Source organism: Athene noctua, chromosome 4 (genome assembly GCF_965140245.1).
Source record: "Athene noctua chromosome 4, bAthNoc1.hap1.1, whole genome shotgun sequence".
Taxonomy (NCBI): Eukaryota; Metazoa; Chordata; class Aves; order Strigiformes; family Strigidae; genus Athene; species Athene noctua.
Genome location: NC_134040.1, coordinates 11,099,257 through 11,112,443, shown reverse-complemented (window position 1 = coordinate 11,112,443; position 13,187 = coordinate 11,099,257). Strand labels below are relative to the sequence as shown.

At 37.3% G+C, this 13,187-nt stretch overlaps 1 protein-coding gene across 4 annotated transcripts in view; it reads right to left on the bottom strand.

Moving 5' to 3' along the window:
* The window catches only part of DOK7 (docking protein 7), a 70,162-nt gene that overhangs the window by 41,077 nt on the left and 15,898 nt on the right, over positions 1-13,187 (bottom strand). For 3 of the 4 annotated variants that reach the window (XM_074904436.1, XM_074904438.1, XM_074904439.1), the window contains 2 exons: positions 9,498-9,617; positions 1,869-1,976 (listed from right to left, as the gene is read on the bottom strand). In XM_074904436.1, coding sequence (XP_074760537.1) covers positions 1,869-1,976; positions 9,498-9,617 — 228 coding nt within the window. The remainder of the gene's footprint in view (positions 1-1,868; positions 1,977-9,497; positions 9,618-13,187) is intronic. The other variant, XM_074904437.1, reaches the window with a different exon arrangement.

Genomic DNA, 13,187 nt, shown 5'->3' with positions numbered 1-13,187 from the left:
TCCCCTCACTGATACTTGCAAGAATGACACTTTTACAGGTAACTACTACTATCCAAGACAAAATATGACATGAAACTTTGGCATGAAAGGGCATACAGACAAAACACAAACATCACACAACACATACACAAAAACAAACACGCATTTTCTTGAGGCAACACACACAGCCCACAATGTTATTTTCTTTCTTCTTAATAAAACCAATGTGAAAACAAAGGCTGACAGCAGGATTATTTTGTAGGTATTATTTTAATTAATTTTATTAACTTTAAACCATGGGCAGTAATTTGTCAGATGAAAGGGGAAGGGTCTGCAAATTGCAAACTGAGCTTCTGGTGTCACTAAGATATTTCTACTCCCATTTGTTGAGGGAAAAGTTTAGAACAATTCTCCTCCTCTTCATGGAGTAAATCTTGATATATACACTATCACAAAATAGCAATGTTTATCCCCTGAAATCTAATTCTTTTCTCCCAGTGCCCATTGCATGACACTGGCTTGTGACCCCTGCACAAGCATAACTCCCGAGATTAAATTATACAGCTATCCAGACAAAAGGCACAAATTACAAAAATATTAGTGTAGTTCTCAGCAACATGCCCAGAAGAAGAAATATACTTGTTAAATAAAAGTTATTAATCTGGCTTTATTTTAAAAATAAGATTTACTGGAAATCAATTCTCTTAGGCAAATATTTTAGGCACTTTAGAACTCTGGAAAGGAAGCCCTCCCACAGTCCTGAAGAAAATGCTCTATGTAGAGCTACACATTCTCCAAGACAGCAGCAGAACCTAGATCTCCAGATTCAGGCAAATGTCCTCCCACCAAACTTGTAGGGACAGTCTTGTTGTTATATTTCCCATAAACACAAATATTTCATTTTCCTATGCAAAACTCAAATCACAGAATATAAAATCTTACTCTAGGATTCCTCATTCTCTGAGGAATATAACATTCTTAGGAAAACAAGGTCATAAATTCAAGTAATCTCACACAGAGAACATATACAAAGTTGGGCTACGGTTTCTAACCAGACTGACTGGATAGAGAAACCAGGCATGCTTCTCTATCAAATCTCATCAATCTAGTCAAGTCTAGTAGTTATATGCTAAGAAAAACTTCAGGAAGTCTCAGTGAAATTTAGTCACAAACCACATTACTCAGCAGTGTCAAGACAAAAGTAGCCATGGACATGTATAGAAGTACATAATTAAGTTCCTGAGGATCTTCACAGGGCCATTTTTAGACTTGTAGGCTTTAAAGTCAAGAGCAAAGCAGATGTTTTAAGGATCTAACTTCTGCTCTTAAACAATTCAAATATTAGTTAAGGGTATAGGCCCTTTTACAAATCTAGTGCTATAACTAATTCTACTTTGATACATAAACAGGTCCAGAAGGAACATACACAGATAGCACCACAAAGAGCAAGGATACTTACACTGAGAACCAAAGCACAGGAGCCCTAGGTTTTACTACAAAAATCTGCTGGTGAGCCTCATGTGAACTATACAAGTCAGTCCATCTCGAAGGCTGGAGTGAGTCAAATACTCAAGCAGATATAAAATGTGATGCAGACAGTTTTTTTGAAGTTGCACACACACAGATTCAGTGGAATTCAGCATACTAAAGGATTTTCCTGTGTTAATAGTGTATGATCCAAAACTCTGCTCAGTTGAAAAACTCCAGTCTACATCAATGGACTTTAGACAATGCTGTTAAAGAACAGCCCCACAACCAACAGCAGCAAAATCAATTATCTTGATCTTTTCTCCATTATTTTTCTTTAAAGCTTAGCATCTTGTATACTCATTTCTAAAGACTAGGAAGGATTTTTATTTAATTTTTGTTTAATTAAAGATATTTCTTACCTCCACTGCCCTGGCGACTTGTATGGGACAGCAAGCTCAAGCGCTTTTCTAATTGCGAAGCTTCATGAGCCAATCTTTCTTCTGAATAAGCTGGATTTGTACTTGGATCTTTAAAAAGAAACAGAAAATAAGTAAAAAAGAACATGGAAAATATATAAAAAGAAGGAAAGAAAAAAAGGACACATTCTTATATTAGATATTCTTATGTTTGATCTACTAGAGGAAGGGAAAATGGTGACTGGAAAACGTATGGGACAATCTGCCTTTAAGCACATCCTGGAGGTATGCTACATAATAAGTTATAATTTTAACTGTCAAAGACTTTCAGAGATTATACCCAATGTCTCTAAGATTTACCACCAGAGACATAGCACCAAAGGCAACAGCTACAGAGAAAATTAGCAGGTCTAGGAGTTGAAAACTAATATGTGACCCATAAAACACATCCTGACTTCACTTGAACTCACTGGGAATTTTATCACCGAGAAAGACCAAATTTTTCATCCTACAAACTTACAAATCTACATCATAAACTCAGTCATAGTGCTTAAACTATCGGATACCTTTCAGTCCAGATCACCTATTTACAAAGACATTGCTTTCAAGTTTGATGTTGAGAAGGCCATTAAGTTCAGAAGTCAGAGATGAAATAAGCAACCTGATGGCTCTCTGTCTTCCTGCTTAATACAAGTTAGAATGGTAAAACACACTCCTGAAATGTAGTATCAGGGATTCTCCCCATGCATTTTACTGTTTTCTATTCCACCTGAAATTACTTCACTGAAGAAGGCTCATTGTATTCCAACAGAAAGACCAAAAGCTATACAGAATGTGGAAGAACTTTTCATCAGTAAAACAGGCCAGTTTCCTCTAAACCAATTTGTTGCCAGCCAGGCAAAACAATAAAATCAGATGTTGGAAGCAATCACAACCATTATCCCAAGAGAAATCTTACAGGTTTCTTCAAACACCACTGACAAGTGTGTTATGTTCAGCAGTTGCAAAGGATATGGTCTGCTAACTTGTTCATCATCAGAAATTTCAGTAGCTCCTATTAATTACATAGGGAAAGTAATTAATGACAGATAAAGCAGTTTAGCTTACTCACAACTGCTGCTCTTGTATATCTGATCAACTTGCTAGTAGTAGCACACCACAGAAACATTTAATCATTGGATCATTTAATAAGAAAAAAAAAAAGGATGAAAAGGGCTACACATTGCTGTGGTTGAGTTAGTAAGATAAACAGCCGAAATTATGAAAGAATAGTTTCATTTTCACCCCAGGTCTTTCAGTTTTAAAAGACTTGGGTTTGATGTCAACACAGCAGTCAAAGCAAGCTCGCAATCAGGGGAAGAAGCATTGCCAGGTGAGCTGAAGCTCCGTGGGAGTCCCCACATTAACTACCTGAGGAACAAGCTGCCACATCTCTCCTCCCTAACCGTATTCACTTTCTGATCTGCCCCGCATAGATCCAAGTGCGTCACAGGAAGCGACAATGATGAACTTTCTTTCCCATATAGAGGGCGTTTCCATCTTTAGCTGTCTGCAATCTGGATAAGATTAGCAGAACGAGCCAGACACACACAAAATCCTATAACACCATATGTTGGAAATCAAAGATGTTCTAACAGGGACAAGGCAACAATGCCTGTGACCTCTGTGTCTCCCAGCTCAAACAGTGCTTGATGTCAGTGTCTGACACGTTCCAAACTTGACTTTAAGACAGAAAAGAGGACTGTTTGATATGGATTAATTTGTTAGGTCTCCATTCCTATTTCCCCTTCCATACAACTCATATTAAACATTGACTAGTTCAAACCTGTGTAACTGTTTACTCAAATGAAACCCCCAATGCTTCCATATGGACCTCTGCCAAAGGAAAAGACAAGATTTGGCCACCAGCACTTATGGTGCAACCCAGACAGGTCTCTGCAAGGATCTGCTCAGTGGCATACAGCATTACAGGCTGCTGCTTGAATCTATTTTTGAACGTCCTCTGCTCCAGTTACTCCGGCTGTATCTAGTTCAGTGCCCTTATGTCCATAAAGGTTCAACAAAGATGTTCTATGAGCACTTTGAGTATAAAGTTGGCATAACAGATCAACAAATTAGTCAAACCAAGATGCGACAGAAACTAACCATTTCCACAGCAAAGAACTGACAGTAGAAAAAAATCCTTCCACTTTCCTCAGCATATGATTACTTGATAAATACAGACTTTCAGAAAGTTACTAGAGCACATACACAGCTATTAGGTTTTTAGTAACTGATATCCCTCTTACAGACAGCACAAGATATAATTAAAAAAACCTGGTCAAACAACTGATCTTGCAAAAATATCCAATAATAAAATACAAAATGGGGAGGTAGGAGGGAAGTTTAACCAAATCACTAAGTTTGTATTTCACATATTCAGTTGCTTCTAGAAGCCAAATTCCTTATCAGCTACCCAGCTACAGAACACAACAGGTTTAACCCAACAACATGAACTCTCTAGACATACTGCCTGTCCAAGAGGACTGAAAATTTTTTGGTTAAACTTCCCTTTAAGGATTACCTGTGTATAAAAGGTGTGTATAAAACTGGATTATAGCTACGTGATGTGACCTCTCATTGCCCAGTTTTGTGGAAGACTGCTTAGAAGAACCCTTTCCCAGCAAGTACCAGGAAATGTCTAGAGAAACAAAGTCTATATCTGTTAGGCAGATTTTGAAGGTAAGTCTTAGGTAGACGTTAAATACAATTGTCCATCAGTTTTACTGAAGTCTTTGTTTTGCCTTTAATCTTCTCTGCTAATAAACAAGACTTCCATGGAAAGCACACACAATACTATTCCCTAGAAGCAGCATTTTTGGTTACAGACTACCAAGACTGATCAGGAGGATTTTCTACAAGATCAGACTAAGGACTGAAGCCACTGGCACCCACATTTTAGAGACCAGTCCCTGCTGGAAGACATGACCTATGATCTCCTGACATATGAATGTAGAAATATGGCCTAAAAAATTATGAAAACAAGGGTTTTTTTCAACAGTAAAGTTGAGTTTGTTGGCATCAGCCTATAACCTTGTGCATGCACAACACAAAGCCTCTAAACTGTGTAGTGATTTGCCCTATCACTAACTCAGGAGGACAGAAGCAGCGTGACCAGTACTGAGACAGCTGTCCAGGGAAGTTCATACAGCTTCTGCCCACACAACATCCTACAGTACTCCAACAACATTAAGAGCAATTACTACCTTCATTTCCCAAACTCTTAACAATGTATTTCCCAAGGAATCTAGGCAGTTAGATTCACCCAGGTCCTTCATTTAAGAGAGTGTTTTATAATTACTCAAACAAAAATGGATCCCCTGCTGTAAAAAAAAAATCTTTTGTGTAAGGCAGTCATTGAAATCTTCTTAAATACTGCTTTGGGGCAAAGGGGAAGGATTACATCAAATTTGGCTAGACTAAAAATGCCTCTGATGGAGATTTTATTTTTATATTACGTTGGTGGATATTCATTAAAGCCACATCAGCTGCTCATCGTGGGAGATTTTGAATACTTTGGTAACATACGAATAAAGTGTCACAGTAATTCAAAGCTCTAGGGTTGTTCAGTAAGCACCTGTCAGGAAAAAAAATCTATCGTATCAAGTTAAGTCAGCAGCTATCTAAGATATGCTTGATTATATGCATCTTTAAAATGCAACACTGGTTAATTACTTCATTAAACAAAGTTAAATTAAGCTGAGCATCTCTCCTTTCTTTCTTCCTTTGTAACTGTAGGCACATTTGCAAATTAGGCCTGGACCCTCACCTTCACGCTAACATCTCCACACCTTGTAAGATGTCTGGAGGAATGAAAAGATGTCCTAAAAGTTTGAGGAGAATCCACTTGGTACAGATACTGCAGAAGGCAGCCATAGAGCTGTCTTGCAATGGCCAAAGGTGTATGAAGCTTCAACAAAAAGAAAGAGCATCAGATAGATCCTCTGCAAGCAGCACTGCACACGCTCCAGTCAGTCACAAAGCAGCCTGAAAAAGCTTCCAAAATTAAAAGAGAGCATCAAAACTATCAACATTACACTTGGGGACTTTCCAGCCTGCAGAACTAGATTGTCCTGTAGCCTTAGCCAGATTTAGAGTACTGATCTGCCCAGTGATCAAAAATATCACTGATCGGCTATTGGGCCTTTGCTGTGTTCATGTCTGGCATTCAAGATGAATCTTGCTAATGAAAAGAAGGAATTCAATGCACACCTGATAAACAAACATTTCTGAAATAATATGCATGCAAATTCAGTATAGATTACAAACCATGCAATCAGTGATTCATTACTACGTCAAGACCTAAACTTTTGTCAAGACAAGAACAAAAATTTCTCTGGTCTGTTTTCTAACTATCTTCTCAAGAAAAAGAGACTATGCAAGTAGCCAATTACAGCAATTATCTTCCAACTAGTAGCTGGGGAAAACAAGCCATCCAAAGACATCCTGTCACTCATTTGAGCCCTTTATTTAAAACACTACACTGTCTAAAAACATCTACACATACCTACACTACCTTTACATTCCCACTCAATGTCATACGTCTTAAATTTGAGATCTGATCATGTGCCTTTAACAAATCAAAACCTCCAATCTGCTAATGGAGCTACCATTTTGGGAGAATTTTGCAAAATTAATAGACTCCCAAAATAAGTACCACACAGTAGTAGACTGTAAAACATCTAATGTTCTTTCCTTTTTCCATTTTCGTTTGGATGCACATATAATAGAATTATTTTAATCATAAGAATATTCATATTCATTTGATACCCATTTTCAAAAAGTCATAGAATAATAATTCAGGTTGGAAGGGATCTCAGGAATTCTGTAGTCTAACCTACTGCTCAAAGCAGGTCAGCTGTGAGAGATTAGACCAGATTTTGATACCTTGCAACGGTCAGTCAAGTTTATGAGTTCCTCTGCACAGCATTTTAATTACATATTTTATAGGTGACATAATAAAATACATACAGTAATCATATACCTCTCTTAAGAAAGTAATGTGTATTTTTTAAAACTACAATCCTGAAAAGAAAATGTGAATATTGTACTTGAGCAAATATCCCTTGCACATGCAGTTTAAAAACTCCTTTTGGATACTGGGCATTTTACGTTTTTTTAAAGAATCACGATGGCAATTAAAAGTAAGGAAACTGGTCATTTTCTATTTCTCTTCAAACCAATCTCTATTATTCCCTATTAATCTCATACTAACACTTAAATATTTCAGCACTCCATTTAACCATATAGTTGAGCTGTTTGTACATGAAGCCATTGGCTTCATTCATTACCCTTTTTCCAAAGACCGACTAAGGAGATGTTGACTGCATAACATCTCTAGATTGTATTTGTGCTGTGGGCAGTGGTGTCCAAGAACACTGTCAATATGACATTTTTTCACCACATTATGTTCTTTTGTCTGTACAGCTGCCTTCTGTTTTCCTTTCTTGAAAATGCCTAAGAATTATTCAAGCATATTTCAAGTTTAAGGTGGAAAGGTACAGGCAACAGCAAGAAGCCAAATTCAAACAGCAAACTGGAGAGAAGGCTGCTTCCTATAAAAGCTTTTAAATTACACAAAAGCAGAGCATTGCATATATAAAGCACAGTTGAAGCTGTGTAGCATTCTGTGCTGTAGTAAATATTAATAACATTGACTAGATGTTTCTTGGTAGAACCCCCAGTCTGGAAGTTTTGATCTAGTTACCTGAGATGTATAGATGATTAATCTATTTAATAAGTAACCCTTTCAAAAAGTTGGGTGAATTTCAGTATCTTGCACAGATATAGCATGCAGCTGGTAGAGACTTGACCTCTTCAAGCAATACAGAACATTCTGTGTAACAGCGTACTCGATTAGGAATAGTTTATGGATGGATCACTAGTATTATACATTTGCATATGCCTTTAATAGGTCTGTGAAAACTTTTGCATGGGATAATAAATGAAGGAGAACATAAGAAATAAAAATTTTCTATGACGGGAGATGTACAGGGCTGCAGAGGAGTCTGCAAGAAGGTGAGCACAGTTCCCTACAGAACACTGCTCCTGTCCAAGGAAACAAGGTGAAATCAAGTGGCTGAGTACATCTTCACCTCATTTTAGTGGCAAGTCCACTGAGCACAGAAGACAAATAAAAAAGACCTTAAGTCTTTTTACAGTAATCACTTACAATAATCACCAAATCATCCCCGGGATATTCCACATCCACTTTATGCACTTCAGTGAGGTCAGAGCTCTTGAAGGAGGGAAGGGAATGTGGTATGTGGCTATGTGTAACAACCCACAAACACCAGAATTGATAACTAAAATGCGAAAGCTGACTTACTTCTACATGCCTCTAAAAAAATATTTTTCAAAGAATGTGTCATCTAAAATTAAAATTAAGAAAATAATAATTAAAAAAGAGACCACAGATTATCTTGTAGGCTAATTTTTCTGGACATAAATTTTTGTTAAATGAAATATTTAGCAGTTGTATATGTGTAATACATGTTTAGATATGCAAAAAATATGTATTCAATAGTAAAGATTTAAGTATCGGCAATTTTCTGGGTTTATATTGTTGGTTGTCTGCTGTTTGCTTTTTTTTAACACCCAGCTGAACACAAACACAGATTATCACATAAGAAGAATGAGGTTTTATTGCCCACTATTCTGCTTCATTATTTTATTTACTTTGGTGTTACAACTATCAGAAAGAAGATATGAACTGAGTCTTGTCTACTGCAGTTACCTGAACTTACTTTTCATAATATATTTTCACAAGTTTTCCATCCAGATCTAATCTTTTCCATCATATTTCCTTCCTGCAATTATCTTCTAAAACAGCAATAAAACCCTGTCAAATACCTATTAACTGCCTAAGACTTAAACAGAGACTATTTCCCACAAATCCCATCTTATCCTTCACCATTCTTGCACTATATCCCACTGTCAATTCACAGATATTTTTGTGCAATCTCATTTCCAAACTCTTGCCCTGTTTGACACAATCATTCCGACTCAACATTGTATTTCTTCATCTGCTAAAGTCAAAAGGCAACAGGCTTTCCTATAATGTGATCTAATTTCCTCTCTGAACATTACAGCGCATGCAGCATTTACCATGAAACAGGAAAAGGAAATTAATCCTTGTACATCAGAAAAGAAGTTTAAGCTGCAGAACTGAAATGTGATGTGGAGGCCTCAAAAATTTTCTAAGGTTGGCAAGACTTAGTTCTAAGTGTTTTGGATGAACTCAAAATGCCCCAGAAGTTAGTTTTCCATTAAACTATCAAAACAGTAATGCAGACATGGATCCAAGTTGAACTATGTAAGTTTAAAATTAAAGGTTAGGGTTTCTTTCAATTTGAATTGCCATATTTTAATACTGTTAAATAAGAGAAGGATAAAGTTATGAATGAGCCAGAGCAGCAGGGGGAAACTGGGTACATTCAACTGATAAATCTGTACTGTGACATTTCAGAATGAAAACCACTTTGCACTTTCTACACCCTTAGTGTCTGCAAGCTGTTCTTACAATCACAGCAGTAAGTGCTAGACATGGCAAGTTCCTACTTTGCTCAGTTACTCTATACTTCCTATATTAACCTGGTAGGACTGGACGCAAACCAAAAGGGCCTTTCGTCGGGGAGATGCCACGGACGATACAGTCGAACAGAAAGCTGATCTGCTCTCCTTCAGCACAAGAAAGGAAAAAAACACCAGCCCCTGTAAGAAAGCACAACATAAATATGTGGGTTTCACCTGGATACATTAGAAATATATTTAGCTGAAGCTATTTATAATATTGCAATCAAGAGTATTAAGTGCAAGCCATGAAAAGAAATCAACAAGACATGTTTTTCAGAGAAAAGAAATAAAAAGAAGAAAATTCAGGTCAGCACACACACACTGTATCACAAACATACGCATACATTCAACATCTACTGAATCATTTATGCTAGTTTTTTGAGATTCAGGCACTTAGAGCAATGCCAAAATACAAGCCATATTCTCAACAGCTGTCTGGGTCTTTTAGTTTTATTTACCCCTAGAATTGCAGATCAAATCTTAGCTATGCAAGTGTCAGTGATACTTAAAGCGTCTTCATCAAAATGAACCAAGTTAATTCTACTTTTATCCAATTTTAACCAAGAGCAGCTTTATATATCCCAATGAATTAGGATTTGGTAATACTACTGGAAGACTAGGAAAATGTATACTATCAAAGTGCAATGTGTCTATTATTAACAGAACGTAACACAACTCCACAAGTTGTCATCAGATCTTTACCCTTTGCTCTATTCTGATATTTTGCTTTCCATTCATTAAGAATAGCCCTAAGCAAAATTAGAATGAGAATCACTAAATAAATAAACAAGTTCTGAGCTGCATGATATATGGCTACATGGACAACACACAAGACTAGAAGTGCTCCACAGAACATTTTATTTGAGAATTGTCAGTCCAAATATTACTGATATCAGGAAAAAAAATTATGATCTTAAAACATTCCAATAACCAGTAACTTCAGGAAAAAAATACAATAACCAAACACAGAAGGAAATCAGATTAGTATATAGGCCTTGAAGTGCCACCAGCTCAGAGACACGCATGCTAGAAAACCACAATACCAAATCTTAGACTAGCAATAGGGTTTTGCATATTACTTTCCTAGGGACTTGGGTCCCTAATCTAGACATGTTTAACTTCTGCATGTCTCTAGCCAATTCTGAGTTGCATGCATATGTTTACCAATTTTACTCAAAGCAGCAGAGCTTGTTTGACCAGAATGCCTGCATCCCCATCACTTTTCTCACATATGCCATCATATCCAATAGGATACTCACATTTCACTTAAGCAATGGATACACTTTTGACTGACAAAGGACTATAGGATTCAAGGGAGATAATAAAGAGTGGACCACAAACCAAATTAGATACAGCCAGCAAGCAGTAAACTCACCACTCTAGGAAAAGTATATTCTGGACCACACTCTTTTGTCAATCTCAATTTATGTCACATCTAAGTCTCTGCCTGTTCTGCTTAAATCTATTCAAGACAACACTGTTAGCAGCATCTTTGTAATTTGATTTGACACATTTGTTCCTCTTCAGACCTTACTGATCAAAACTTCTTCAACCAAAGAAACAGAAATCCTGTTTCTGGTAGTTTATTTCATTTGGCAAATGGCTATAAATTCAACTGGAATTACAATTCACTGACTGGTAGAAGTTAAAGTTATACTTAAGGGCTGGCTTGCTAATCATTTCTAGAGTACAAGGTCTCAAATATATTACTTGAGATTCAGGATAGACAAGTATTAAACCACTAAGCTATGTTTAAGCAACTGAAAATATGAACACACACTAGCTCATTAAATGTAAAGTAGAGTAAAGCTGACTTAACTCTGCAGTTCTGTGGTATTGTTTTCTATTATTGTTTTAAAAAACAAGTTTGTCCCACATTCCCTCATAGCACATATACACACCCTGGCTTCAGGATCAAACACCATCTAGGAGATTACAACACTAATCATGCAGTCTGACAGGTATGAAAGTCTCTGGTGGTGATTCACTCACAATCTTGTCCCATTTCCCCTCCTCAAGAGATGCCAAAGAGTCAGAGAACACTGTATTAGAAAAAGCTGGGTGCCAAGTATGTATTCAGGAATGACCTGAAATTCAGCTCTTTCTCTGAGCTGCTTTCTTCTCCCCCCACAGAATACAGGGAGTATAGGGTTTGCCTAATCTTAGATGGTATGACTCTTCTGCCATAAATCACACCGATGCCAGAAGCCATGCCCTTCTTGAGGAAGCAGGGCAGCACAAGGCTTTGCAAGACTCTGAACACATGACCTTCCCATTCCATGCACAATAAGCAAGCAGGACAGACAACATAAGAGAGGACATCCATATCTCAAGCACAGTGATATACTATGCGACTTGGCAATTTAGCAGAATCCTACACACCCATGTTGATATACAGGAAAAGAAGATCCTTCAAGTATTTCTGTACATAAAGATTATATCTGGACCACTTTGTTCTTTTATCACTATTGTCAAGAGTCTTACTTAAACTCTGAAGAGGCTCTACAATCTGTTGACTTTAATGGAAACAAAAAGTAAATGTGTGCATGCGAGCTGGCTGCTTAAAGAATGATTTCTGCAAAGAACTATCACACATTTGGAGATCCCAAAACCAAATATGACAGCCTTGATATAAGTAGTGCAAACAGGGTATGCACATGTGCACGTGGATACAAATCCAATATACACATACGCGTAAAATATTTCTTTGTAGATTCTGTTATTCACATGATCACCATAAACCACTGATCGACTCTCCCAGGAAACATTTTCTTTCTTGTAGAAAGAACTGCAAGGGGAGTCTGGGGGTCCTTGCAAAAGACATCAGGCGAGATGAATGAATAGGTAAAGCTTAACTAAGTTATGTTTTAAAATCATACATAAAAGCCAGCAATTACATTTCTTTTCTGATTTTTTGAGAAAGCCGAGAAATTCACTACTAGAAATTACACATCTCAGTCATGTGTTGGAACAGATCTGGTGCTCGAGCATTTGGAAGCCAAGGAATATGTGGTATGCATCACTGTAATACCATGCAGCTGTTTACTAGACTGAAGAGCTCACTCACTCACTCTCCATGGGGTAAGAGACTTGGTGAAAAGCAGCCTGCAACCACCTGCACAAGGCTGAAACACTAAGCCAGTCCTCTGTGGCAGTTAGTAGTAGAACACTGTACAGTCTCCCGAATGTTTAAGAGAAGTTGCCAATTTCATAAAACTTCTAAGTACTATTAAATCTTGCTAATGTTTGATTTTAATTCATCATCTTAAAAAAGCAAACCCATGAGTAAACACACTTCCCAAATGCACAATAACCAAAAATTACTTAAATCTCTATACTGTGCGTGAAAGCAGGGAGGAAGAGTCAACCCCTTCCCACAAATTATTACTCCTAACAGGTGCCATACATTGCTAGAGCCTGAAGTCTTTTAACTACACGACAGGTACAAACCCTGGCAGTTCAGTTCATGGCAGTCATCATGTTGTCCAACCAGTATGACTGAATCCTGGCCTTGAGCAACCCCTTTAGAAGGTATCTTAGGCTGCTCTCCTCTCTGGTGAAAATGACCATGGGTGTTATTATTATTGCCAACTAAGACATGGGCATGACTACTAAAAAGAAAGTAAGAATGTTTCTTGTTTGCAGTAGGGCTAAGTAGGAGAGAGCAACAGAACAATATCTGCACATAAACAGAAGTTTTAATCTACA